This window comes from Puntigrus tetrazona, chromosome 8 (assembly GCF_018831695.1).
Source record: "Puntigrus tetrazona isolate hp1 chromosome 8, ASM1883169v1, whole genome shotgun sequence".
NCBI classification, from domain to species: Eukaryota; Metazoa; Chordata; class Actinopteri; order Cypriniformes; family Cyprinidae; genus Puntigrus; species Puntigrus tetrazona.
In genome coordinates this window covers 5,339,351-5,352,895 of record NC_056706.1, presented here as the reverse complement: position 1 = coordinate 5,352,895, position 13,545 = coordinate 5,339,351, and the positions used below count along the sequence as shown (strand labels likewise).

The 13,545-nt window shown below is 35.5% G+C and overlaps 1 protein-coding gene across 3 annotated transcripts; it reads left to right on the top strand.

The window, feature by feature from the left end:
• Positions 1-1,616: 1,616 nt before the first annotated feature.
• nr1h5 (nuclear receptor subfamily 1, group H, member 5) lies at positions 1,617-11,502 on the top strand. Of its 3 annotated transcripts, none has more exons than XM_043247304.1 (11): positions 1,617-1,942; positions 6,241-6,379; positions 7,828-8,181; positions 8,990-9,130; positions 9,279-9,421; positions 9,529-9,597; positions 9,686-9,773; positions 9,851-9,967; positions 10,466-10,561; positions 10,666-10,779; positions 11,091-11,502. In XM_043247304.1, the coding sequence occupies exons 2-11, from the start codon at positions 6,283-6,285 to the stop codon at positions 11,300-11,302; spliced, it is 1,431 nt and encodes a 476-aa protein (XP_043103239.1). In that variant the 5' UTR covers positions 1,617-1,942; positions 6,241-6,282; the 3' UTR covers positions 11,303-11,502. The 3 variants fall into 3 exon arrangements, 2 of the variants coding, with proteins under 2 accessions (XP_043103239.1, XP_043103238.1); XR_006251611.1 differs by having other exon boundaries at positions 1,620-1,942; positions 9,505-9,597; positions 10,712-10,779; positions 11,091-11,163; XM_043247303.1 differs by having other exon boundaries at positions 1,624-1,942; positions 9,505-9,597.
• Positions 11,503-13,545: the final 2,043 nt, after the last annotated feature.

The following is a 13,545-nucleotide window of genomic DNA, read 5'->3' as shown; positions in this document are numbered from 1 at the left end:
AATCATCTTTGGAGCACAAATTAAGATATTTCTGATGAAATCTAAAGTCTTTCTGACCATGCGTAGGCCCAGAAAGGCAGTAAGGATTTGTTAATCCATGTGACATTAGTAATTCAACTGTAATTTTATGAAGCTATGAGAATACTTTTTCTAAGAAAACAAAAATAATGCCTATTTAACAAATCTTCTCTTTGTGTCAATCTTCCAAGCGTTTATGAAAGTATCATGAGGCTGCTGCTATCTGTGCTGGGTCTGAAAGCTCTCGGATTTCATCAAAAATATCTTAATTTGTGTTCCAAAGAAGAACGAAGATCTTACGGGTTTGGAACGACATGAAGGTGAGTAATTAATAACTCTTTTAAGTAAACTGTCCCTTTAACAATAAAAGAACAGTGATCTCCAAAGGTAGCAATTCATGTCATATAAATAGCCTTCCTTTATATAAAAATGTGTAAAATTTGCCTGTCAACATTTGTCTGTTGTTTTTTTCTTCTTCAAAGACCTGCATTAATGGATTTCCTTTTTAGAGATAGCGATGCTGCCTTTAAATTTGGCCAAAATAAGCTTTTTCTTAGAAGGCTTTGTAACTGTCCTGCCTTTCAGGATAAAGGCCATAGCACACTGTCTGAAATTTCCGCATGCATTTTTTTTCTTTCAGTCTTTTCATATTCATCATCCTTTCCTTTAAAAATGAATGTGAAAATGCAAAAAATCTAAAACATTTTTAATCTTGATGGACGGAAGTTTCGGAGGAAGTGTGTAAACATGATTGACACAGTGTGATTTTTTTTAACATGCGAAACGTTTGGTCAAAAATTTCTTTGTTCTGTCGAACACAAAGGAAGATATTTTTGGTTGCAAACTTTCTTTAAAATATATCTTCCTTTGTGTTCGGCAGAACAAAGAAATTCATACAGATTTGGAACTACTCGATGATGACAAAATGAAATTTTTTCGTGAAATATTCCTTTAACCTCTGCATTGCTTTTGTGCAACTGATACCTTATAATACTGCCTATGTTTTAGCTCAGTAGGTTCCAAAACAGCGGCTATTTGAATTTCTTGGAAAAAAAATTCGATTCAGGAAGAACATTGTCTACCCCATGGTTCACATCAGCAGCCCTGTTGTTCCTGGAAAAACACATCCATGTTGTTTTTCCTCATTATGGCAGTCGCTGTCATTAGCATCCTGTGAGTTAAGAGCATCAGGGCGGGATCTGCAACCCTCAGAATGTCCCCTCTGCCCCCAGCGAAGGACATGAAGGGCCCACCCATGAAGCAGAAGAGGGGTTGGGGTCTCTGTGTGTGTTGAGGGAGAGCGAGAGAGACCGATAAAGGGGTCTCGAGTTGCGTGCCTGCAGCTGAATAGTGTAGTGACACGTGGGAGTGTGTCGGAGTGGTTGTGAAACCCTGGCTGAGCAAGGATGTTCTCTGAGGAGCGGCAGGAAGAGCGGAGAGATAGCGTGTGCTCATCCATCAGTTGGATGAACTAGGGCTGTTTATAAACACTGGGCTGCTGGGAATGTTCTAATGAGCCCACTCATTCACATAGTGAACGTCCAGAAATCAGTCATTATTTCACTTATACATTCCCATCATGTCCCTTTCTGACTGTGTTCAACAGCTCCGAACCATTAAAATATCTGTTCCTCACTTTTCACAGCAACTTTGAAGTTGATCTTAAAAACTGGACAGGACAATGTTAAATTGCCCTCTTTGGTGTATTATCGACTTTCTGTGACCCCGTGTTTAAAGTCACACACGTACTGGTATGTGTTTGAATTAATGGTTTGTGTTGGAGGGAAGCGCTGTTTGTTTTGCGCATGTGTGTGTTCCAGTGTGTGTTTGGCAAGTGTTGGACGTCAGGGGCTGAACTGCTGTCAACATCACAAATGCAAGAGGCACATCAAGCAGAGATCCAGCACACGCAACATCAGCGCTGGTGAGTACACTAAATCTGTTTTCTCTAGAAACTCTCAGTGCTGCCAGTAGAGCGTTTTGGTAAATTCTTAGAATATCAAGTAGCAATTGTTGTATCTCTTTGCAAGAATTTTTGTAATTATACATTTTATAATTGATAGTCTGGAATGGATAAAGCAGCCAGTAAGTGTCCAGCATACATAAAGTCTGCTTTGTTTATAAAGCATCCCAGGATGCACCTCATGAAGTTGGTTCCTTAGATAAAGAAACAATCTATCTATCTATCTATCTATGGATTGATAAGAATTAAAAAAAAAAGGTTTTCAAAGTAGTTTCTTATGCTAACAAGTGCTACATTTATATATATATATATATATATATATATATATATATATATATATCAGAATTATTCCTCCAGTCTTCAGTGTCACACTCTATATGCTTATTTAATGCTTGAGACATTTATTATTTATCGTCAATGTTGAAAACAGTTGTCCTGCTTAATCTTTTTTTTTATTTATACTTTTTTTAAGCATGCTTTCTCATTTTATGCCTAACCCTAATCTTAAAAAATGATTTAAAATAGAAACATGTAGTATTTTTACTACAACAATTTAATGCAAAAAATGCTGCTAATTAAAAGATTTTTGTTAGATAAAAATTGTATATAAAATCTTTTGTTTTACTTGTGCTTCAAATATTTCTGTAAGTATGAATATTTCTATAACTAAGAATTTTGCACAATGTTTCTGAATGTCTTGTAATTTTGCAAATCAGTTTATACCTTTCCCACTTCCTTTGCTAAGTAACTTCCATTTTTTTGGTATATTCTAAAGTCTCCTTCGCATACAATAAACATCATCTTTAGTCCTTTGCTTTGTTGGGTCAGTGTGAACATGACAGTTCTGTTTCCCAACATTCCAAATCTAACAGACAACTTAAGAATGTTTGAAATGTTGGCGTTTGTTGAGCAGTCGTTTAGACATTCTGTTGCATGTTTATTCTGTCTGCGATCTGGTACAAGGAAGTCAACATCGCAGACAGAAATCAATGATGAGTTGCCATTTAATCAATGTGCACTTTGTTTTTAAATAGACTGGACTGCTTCAACTGCGTTATCTTTGTGGATACCTCACATGTTCATTATCACTGAGTTAACCAGCCTTACATCAGTCTCTCGTGATAAACCACTGTTGATAATCATCTACATTGAAAACATTACAAGCACCTCTGGACTTTAGACCAACATCCCCCAAACTTCTAGAATCCTGTGTTCTGCTTAAAGTTGTAAACATGGCCTGAAAACGAGCAGCTAGCTAACATCAAAAAGTGACTACACGGACAAATGAAAATAGCAGATACAGTGCTGTCTGGATGTTTCTAGATGTTTAACGTGATGGCTCTTCCAAAGCAAACTGCACTCCCTTAATGGCTTTTCACATAAAACTTTGATCCAATTTCTCCTTAAAAAAATATTTGTAATCGTTATCTAAGGTTCCACAAAGAACCTTTGGCATGAATGGAACTAGAGGTTCTTTAAAGTGAAAAAAAAAGGTTTATTTTCAGGGGAACCAAAAATGGTTCTTCTCTAACAACTGTTTTTAGGACTCTTTATTATTAAGAATGAACAACTGTTATGATAAACTGAAGGCATGTTTATTTATATAGTTGCTATTTATGTTCCTGTAAAATCTGTGTGAAAAACTAATGAGTGTTTGAACCCATTGGAGCTTTGCTCTCTTTAACCCCATCTGGAATGAACCATACATGGAGTTCAAAGAAGGTCTTTTTGTTAATCGCACAGATTTTTTTTTTTTAAGAAAGAACCCACAGTCATTGTGATGAATGGCATGGGAGTGATAGCAAAAATGTCCCTCCCTTGGGTCTCAGAGGCACTAATGATATCTATATTTCGACACTGTGCAACCGAGGTCAGCCTCTTTGAGATGCTACCACATTAACTCCATCGAGGATGTTCTATGTCAGCTCAACGGGCAGGATACGAGAGGGCACGTGTGAGCGTCCGTGACATAATTTGAGGAGTTTTCAGGAAAGCCTGCCCCTTCATGGGGTCTAAAGTATATCGGGTGGGAAGGTTAGATTCTTGCAGTCTTCAATCTTTTTAATGTCAAAGATTAACTGCATGACAAACAGAGCCGTGGCAAACACAGCGTGTATAAACACTCCCTAAAGCTCCAGAGATGAACTGGATGTCACTCTGTCATTCCTCTTGGGAAATAGAGAGTGACCCACATTGCCACACAGAACACAAAGTTAAAGAGAATGAGAACAGGAACGATTATAGTTCAGAAGATCTAGGGTAAAGTTTTGAAAGATACTCAATTATGCCCAATCAATAGAGTATATTTTTTATTTATTTTGCATACATGCTATAAAAGAACTGTAATACTGAGCACCACAGGATTTCTGAGAACTCGTGAGTCATGCAAGTGATATTGAACTTTGAATGATTGCTCAAAGTATTAATAGTGAAAAGTGCTTCTGCAAAAAAGAACTGTTCAAAGGTTTGGAATCAGTATGACTTTTTTTTTTAAAAGAAACTACTACTTATTCAGCATGGGCACATTTAATTGATCAAAAGTGACAGTAAAGGCATTGTTAAAAAATATTACATATATATATATATATATATATATATATATATATATATATATATATAACAAATAAATGCTAGGTTATTTTGAGTATAAAACATAGCTAACACAATAAAAACATTAAAATAATATTATAATGAATATAATAAAATAATGATTATAATGAAATTATAATAATAAAATGTAATATAAAATAGAATGAAAATTCTGCTTTGTCATCAATATTTTCCAACAGAAAATTGTTATTTTGAATTATTATATTTCAGAATATTAATGGTTGCACTGTACTTTTGATTAAATAAATTTGGCCTTGGTGAGCATAACAGATCTTACCGACCCCAAACCTTTAAATGGTTTATACAAAATATAATATCTGCAGTGTATCACACTATATAAATTAAATATTTGCTGAATATTACTTTATAGATACCCATTTTCCCTTTTAACAAATGCTTAGTATTGTATCACAGCATGCTCATGTTACTGCATGCAGATTATTAAAGCAAAGCTTTCTTTTACTTCTCTCCCATTCATGTAAATCCTCTGAAAATGAAACTGAAAATGTTTTGCCTTCAGCTAGTCAGTTCATTGCATACCTCTTTAGTTCATCTCATTCATCAAGAATTGTTTATTTTCAGAGTGATTTTGCTGAGTAGGATGTGTTCCATTTTATACTATAAGAGAAGTCTGTAAAAAGTCCTGGAACAATATTTCAGTCAAAAACAGAACAACATTCCAATTAAACATCCTCCTTGGTAAACGGGTACACAAAATAGCCTTCTGCATTGTGTGAACTGTGTAGTTGAAGAATTTCAACACATTTTCAGTTTCATTTATACTATAGGGGTTATCGTTTATATTCACTGGAGAACTGAAGAAGTGAAAGCGAAAGTTTTTGTTTTACAGCATTGCTTGAATATACCGGTTCTCTGGAATTTGTGTGCAAGAATGAGCATGTTCAGATGCAATACATTGCACTGTGTAATGTTTTAGGGTTAAAGAAAACAGGTAAGAGAAAACTGCTAGTATCATTTTTAATCTTTTTTTTTTTTTTTTTGCAGTGTAGGTTTTTCATTTTTCTCTAATTGATAGTAAATTAAAATTTTGCTTTGGATGAAAGTTGTTCTAATTGTCAACTTGATGATGCTTTGCACTAGTTTCTGAGCCACAAAATTGCTCCATGTTGATGTCATTCGGTAAACAACCAAAACCGAAACATTATTTATTAATGTTTTTTAAATATCCGAAACATTGGATCCAATATGGTAGCCCTCTCTTTGCAGTGTATTGCAGGTCCTCTTTCCAGTTACTGGACAAGAGTGAAAGTTTAGGTACGTTCACGCAGCTGCTGTTGAATGCTGGGAGTCAGCTACAGGCCAAACCTGTTGAGGGCGTTTGGGACAGACTTCTCTTTGTGAGGCCTTTTCTGTGAAACTCATGCCAGAGCAGCTGTTCAGACACACGGGCCTCATCTCTCGTCTAATTCTCACAGTCGACACTGCTTCAGATCCTCTCAGAGCCCCAGAGGAGCACAGACGGAGATCTCCACAGCCTTTGCTGAGTTCTGTCATAACCTTTTCGTGACAGTGATGCCTAAAATAGCTTGTCTTTCTCTGGGGTTGGATGGCTTGCCGAAGAAAGGTTTGAAGGCATTGGATTATGATCCTCAAACAGGGTGAATGAAAGCTTTTGTGCTCTTTTATAGATTCAGACATTCTCTGTGAAGAGCGAGAATCCAACTGATCAGATGAGAGAGGGGACAGATCCTGAGATGAGCATGTCAGTCAGTGGCTACCTCTCTGCATCAGACACGTATGACATCACAGAGCCACCACAGTACTATGGTAAGATTATGCTTTACTACATGCAAATCTGTTAATTATTATAGAAGTACGTTATTGTTACAGTTCACTCTGTCATATTTAACTCACGTTTATTTTGTTCAGACCCTGAAGAGTTGTATTTTTTTTCCAGACTCAAAAGGAGATATATTAAAAAATGAGCGTTTTGGTCATACGATGAAAGTCAATGGGAACCAGTGTTGTTTTGGACCCCACTAAATCAGTTTAAAAATAACGATTAAAAATAAAATAATATTGATGTCATTACTAAATGTTTAAACTTAAAACTAACAACAAATTGCAAGAAAATAAACAAAAGTAGCAATTGTTTTTAAAATATACAAAAACAAATAAAATTATTAAAACAAAAACTGATTAAAAACATAAAGAAACGTTTTATTAGAATAATATTTAATATAGTAGCATTTCTGTGGCACTATAACATAGCTATTAAAAAAGAATAAATAAATAATAAAAATAATAATAAAAATATATTTTCACATTAATCTTTGCAAAAGACATGAACACTGGACAATTGTAATTTAAATAAAACTACACTAACTGGATGTCATTACTGACGCCATGTTGAAATATCGTCATGTGGCTGATCGTGTATTATTCACAGTGGCTGGTCTACTTTATACCCAAATTCATTATATAAACATCTGAATTTGCAGATTATTATTTCCCAGATGTCGCCTTAAGAAAAAAATGAATGTCCGAAAAGTGCTTTGTCAAAGTCTCAGTTTCGTTTTGTTGTTTAACTCACTATAGCATCGATGATAGTATATTAGCAGCTTCTCGTCAACATGAATGTTTATGAAAAACTTTAGTGGTTTACAAACAGATACTAGCACCGGAAAGTTATGCTCTAGCTGTAACGGGACATAAAACATCTGTGAGATTGAAGGCCAGTAAAAAGACCACCACAATGCAGAAGGATATTTATGGATGACATGGAAAAACAGAGCTGAATTTACTGGAACTGGATTTACTCAAATATAAGTTTTTCTCATGTGAAATTATACATTCATTTGCTCGTGGTCACTACTAGTTCTTTAGTGTCTATCAAAAATCTTCTTGTGCAGATGTGCTTTAGAAATGCTGCCAGTTGTGACATATCTTCCCTCTATGGGGGAACTCGAATCTAAAATCCGTCTTCGCTACCTTCTCGCCACCAGAGAAAACATCAGGAAGGCTTCGTTCTGTACGGTTATAAAAACCCCATAAGCTACAAAGCAAATAAAAACCATAAACAGAACTGTAACCTCTTCAGCTGCATCCTGTTTCCAGAGACAGAAAAGATTCAAAAGGTCTTGCTCTGGGATTCTTTTTATTACGTCCCAAAGGCCTCATAAAAGTCGTTAGGTAATTTGAGAATCATGTGAAAAAGGAACATATTTCTTGTGAATCGTCTCATTCATCAAGATGTTCTTCAATCCTTGCCGCAGATGTTCTTGTGGATCCACTGAGTTGCCCTTATCAGGAACCAGATCTACAAAGTTCTCTCTATGGCCAGCAGCCGTTCAGCCATGTCAATGTGCAGTTTTCAATGTATGGAGCGCCAAACTCTCAAGTGTGCAACCCGCCGTACCCCTACAGCCATCAGTGCTCTGAGTTCACCTGTGAGCCAGACATGGAGGTCCAAAGCCCAACAAGAGGTAGCATTGTCAGCCTTCCAGTGTTAAAAAGACCCAGGATGGGCCACGGTGCCCGAGTGAAGGGCCAGGATGAGCTGTGTGTGGTGTGTGGAGATAAAGCCTCGGGATATCACTACAATGCCCTCACCTGCGAGGGATGCAAAGGTTGGACAGTCACAATAGCTCTGAATTTTAAGGCAACAATAATCCATTATGCTCTTCTTGAATTATCAGTATTTACTAATGTCCAAAATATGTAATTATAAAACTGGTTATAATAGCTTGTCGTACATCCATCCATGGAATATTTCCAGTGGAAGCAGTGGAAGTGGGGTGGGACATCTTTAAGAGCTTGTGTTATTATTATTATTATTTTTTTTTTAAATAACCAATAGCAGTGAACTATAACTTGGTACTTGCTATTGCTAGTTGCTTGGATACATCCCCAACTGATTAAAATGTTTGGTCTGTTTTCCCAAATGGGAAAGACTTCATTTTAAGAATATACACAATATATACAAGAATATACAATTCAAATGTTTGGGGTCAATATAAAAGTAATAATACTTTCTTTCAGCAAGGATGCATTAAATTGATCAAAAGTGAGAGTAAATACATTTATAATGGTACAAGAGATTTATATTTCAAATAAATATATTTTTTAAACATTCTATTACTCAAATAATCCTGTTTTTACAGAAATCAAGCAGCCGAACTATTTTTCCTAGCACGAAATTGATACCAAATCAGCATATTAGAACACTTTTTCATGCGTCACAGACAACTGGAGTAATGATGCTGAAAATTCAGTTTTTCCATCAGGAAAAAATTAAATGTACTAAATTAACAGATTTTTTTGATCAAAGAAATGCAACCTTGTTAGAAAGAAATGACCAAACCCATTCCAAAACCATTAAAAAAGTCTTACCAACCCTAAACGTTTTAAACAGTAGTTGTTTCTCTCTTTGCTTAGGTTTCTTCAGACGCAGTGTGACTAAAAAGGCAGTGTACCGCTGCAAGAGCGGCGGAAGCTGCGAGATGGACATGTACATGCGGAGAAAGTGCCAAGACTGCAGGCTGCGCAAATGCAGAGCCGTCGGGATGCTGGCAGAGTGTGAGATTGACGTAAAAACTCTTCACGAGTCTTTGTTTTCTGTCATTTCTTGGGAAACAGATGCCACTTCACACAAAAACACTAATTGGAAGTTGAGTTAGCACTAAATACTATCAGCATTAACTGACTGCTGGTGTCTTTTTGTCAGGTCTGCTTACAGAGGTGCAGTGCCAGTCGAAACGACTGAGGAAGGGCTCCAAGCACAGAGGACACAATGGGTCAACAGGAAGAGGTGAAGAAGACTACTCTGAAAGCAGAAATGTCTCATCCACCAGCAGATTCCCCTCTCGGGTAAACTCTCTTGTTTTATTTAGCCCGTCCAAGCATGAAATTTGAGTTATAGTAAGATTTGAAGAATGTTATATGTTATACAGGTATCTGGTTTCTCCCGAGAGCAGAGATGCGTTCTGAATAGAATTGTTGAGGCTTATCGTAGGTACATAATTCAAGACAACACGCACTGTCGGGTATGTTTTGGTTTTTTTTCATTAAAAATGAAAACAGAGATACTGCTTTATATATCACAACAAGATATCATTCTTTTTCTTTCCCCAGGTGCCTCTGTGGTCAAGTTTGACAAACAGTGTAGACCTGACTCCTCCACAGACAGAGAAGCTTTTGCAATTTTTGAGGAGCGTACCTGGTCAGTTTCATCTAACTTCTCTCAGATCGCACCGCACACCTCTAAATACAACTCATTTGTGGTTATCTGTTTTTTAGGGTTTGAGCTTTTGGATGGTTCTGACCAGAACACACTTCTGTCCAGCTCTTCAGTTGAAGTCATGTTTCTACTCTTGGCTCAGCAGTTCTCAGAGAACCCCACTAGTGTCAGCAATGGTAAAAACATTCATTATCACATATCACACATCTGCTTAAGTCTGAAATTAAAGAAATAATTCACCCAAAAATTAAAATTGTTAACTCACCCTCGAGTAGTTCCAAATCTGTATTTCTATGCTCAGTTTGTCAGGCTGTTCTGAGTCACCATTTTGTCCTACTATGGAAGTCAATGGTGACCCAAAACAGCCTGATTACAAACTTTATTCAAAATATATTTTCCTTTGTGTTTTCCTGAATAATGAAATTCATATAGTACTATAGTACATGTACTACTACCGAAAAATCCTAATCTTTAAACTCATATAGAAATGTCAGTTGGCCAGACAGTGATTCATGATTTATGAATCATTAAAATATTGGTGTCTTGGAGTTATTAAAAGCTTGGCTTAATCGTGTGTTTTGTACGTAAATTGTGCTACTACAGCACTGCTAAGATTGTCACTTGAGGTGGAAGACTATGCACAAATGACTCACTGCTATGTTTTCTATCACCAGCTTTATACCCAGCGAATTCAAACAACTCAAACCCTGACTGGGTGAAAACTTTAGAGTCCAAGACTGGGAACAGCCACAGAACACTGACACACTCAGGTGATCTATAATGCACAGTGAAAATCTCTCACTGCATGCAGTGATTTATCCAACTGATGTGTCAAGATTTTGTCTCTGCTAATATTTTGATTTGTATCTTTAAGGGTTGAATGATGAGTTCTTGAGGTCTGTGGTAAATTTCCTCCACAGCATGGTGACTATTGCGGTGACTGAGGCTGAATATGCACTTCTAACAGCGACTGCAGTGTTATGCTCAGGTCTGTGGATTATGATTAACGCACTTGTGACTCATGTCCATGTGAACCTCCATGTGATGTCACCATATTCATTTATAGGTCAGGCATCAAATTATGTCGTAAAAGTTCAGCTTAATATCTTCAAAATACAAGTTCTATTTTTTTGCAATGACCCCCAAAGAACCTTTTAGTAAACAATTTTCTTAGTAATGAACATTTTAATTATCCAAAGAACCTTATTTAAAGTTAAGAGATTCCATAGATGTTTATAGTTCTTTTAGAGTGTATAGAACTGTTTCAAATTACCTCCATTTTTCCTTGTTGTGAAGCAGACAGGCCGTCTCTGCGTGCGGTGGGCTGTGTTGAGAACTTACAGGAGTTTGTTTTGGAGCTTCTGTCCCGAGCTTGCTGCTGCTGTAGTCAGGGGACGGCACAGGACCCACGACGCTTCGCCAGGCTCCTGGGACGGCTGACGGAGCTGAGAACGCTACGACACAACCACCTCACCCTTCTCCCACAGCAGCCCTGGGACATGCAGCCTTGAGACAGCCTTTAGGGAGAGAGATTTGTGACATCTGATTTGCAATACACTTTTCATTTTTGCACAGAACAATATCCCAGGTCAGTGTACTTTTGGTTACCCGTGTGCAAACATAGTAAAAAAAAAAAAAAAAAACCTAAACAAATGTAAGCCTCATGATGTGACATTTTCTTATATGCATTAAATAAAACTGTTAATGTTTATTTTGTGTTTTAGAATTTCTTGCGTTTCATTTATGTTGTATGAATTTTTTCATAGTCCATTCAGATTTTTTTTAACAACACTTTTTTTTTAAAATAGTGCTGCTAATTCATAACATTTTGGCAAAATTTGTCATTTTGAATCCATAATGTCATTTAAATGATTTGTGCGGAACAAATGCAGAGCATGGTTGCAAGTCTCCAAAAAAAGATGAATTTATCAACATAAGACTGCCTTATAGTTTTAGCCTTAATGGTATGTTTATTATATACTTTAATGGTATATAATAAGATATACATTCAGGTGACATGCTTTGAGTTATGATTTAAAGTAGTATTTAAGTGATAGGTATCACTGGCACCCCATTAATAACAAGTGCATGATTTTTTTACAAATAGGAACTGTTCATTTATAACAGCAATGTTTGGTTAATGTTTTACTCCTAAGTGTTATCTACTAATTAAACAGGTGTTGGTAATCTATGGTATGCAAGCCAGAGTAAGACCTGCGACTGCTTTAATTTCCCTATGGCCACAAATGAAACTGTGATACAGTGGCTGTATCAGCATATGAATGTTTAACTGTTCAATTTCAAAACTGAAACAAACATTAGTGGGCTATTAATGTTAAAGAGATACAGAGTAACGGTTTCCCATTTGCTTAGATTCAATCATCTTTCTGCCATTTAAAGGAGCATCAAGAACCTCGGAGCAATCTAGAAAATAATATAGACCTCAACTTTGCATGTTTACGTTTGTTTAGTAAAAAGAGGGAAAACCGTGATACTTTTTAAGCTACTGAATACTACACCGGTTATTGATGAACTAGATTATACGCTTGGCAGGCTTGCTTACTATTATTTAACAATTAAAAGATTGATTTAGAAATTAATCTATGCATGACTGTAATTAAATTAAAGTTAGAGTTCATGGATAATAAATCACTCATGATTATTGAGTTTGACTGACTAACTCACTAGTGATATTTTAAAATTGCTAACAGAGACAGAGAGATTAGCTCATAGGCGTGTGAGTGTATTCCCTCTATAAATATTCTAATCTGACAAGTGCTGTTACAACAAAACACATCTGGATAGAGTAGGCTGACATCACCTTCTGGAAAAGAAATCATACTGCATGTGTTCTTTCATCATTAATACTGACTTACTACTGCCCCCTACAAGTACTCAACAAGGGTACACTACAAAGAAATGGGGAAAAATATATCAGCAAAAAAGTAGTACACCAACACCAACAAAATACACACGTTAACCCATAAGAACCCAGGCCAATTTATCAATTTAAGTGAATTATTATAGGGCATATAAAACAGACCAAATGGACCATTTATAATGTGTTTATGTTTCTGCAGTTGTTTCTCTTAAATTCGATCTGTGATGTTTTATATATATATATAACATCACAGATCGAATTTAAGAAAAAAACACACACACACACACACACACACACACATATATATATATATATATATAGTTGGGTGTTTAACATATTTGATGTTACATGTTACATTTATTTTTCAATTGAAAAAAATAATGTTTTTACTATTTTTTATAATTTATTTTTAATTATTATATATATATATATATATATATATATATATATATATATATATATATATATATATATATTTTTTTTTTTTTTTTTGCTTTTCACAAAATATTTTTTTTTACTTTTCTGGAAAGATAAAACAAAAAACCTTTTAAACTAATAGTGTTTTAAACCTCAACTGTGACCATTACATTTCACATCAACTCTTTTGTAACATTAAAATTCTACCTTTTCATGTATGTGGTTTAACCAGAAATTATTGTTTTAAAACATTTAATGTTTTAATGTTGCACAAAATGTGCAAACTGAATGGAAATAAACACCTCACACCTGAGGTCAACATGCTAAATATACATGTAGATTTATTAACGTATGCTTTGTAAAATACATAACACTAAAATAACCGATTGAGCTAAATTAATTGAGCAGCTTATATTTCATATACTTAACATACTTCACATCAAAATTCCGCCTAAA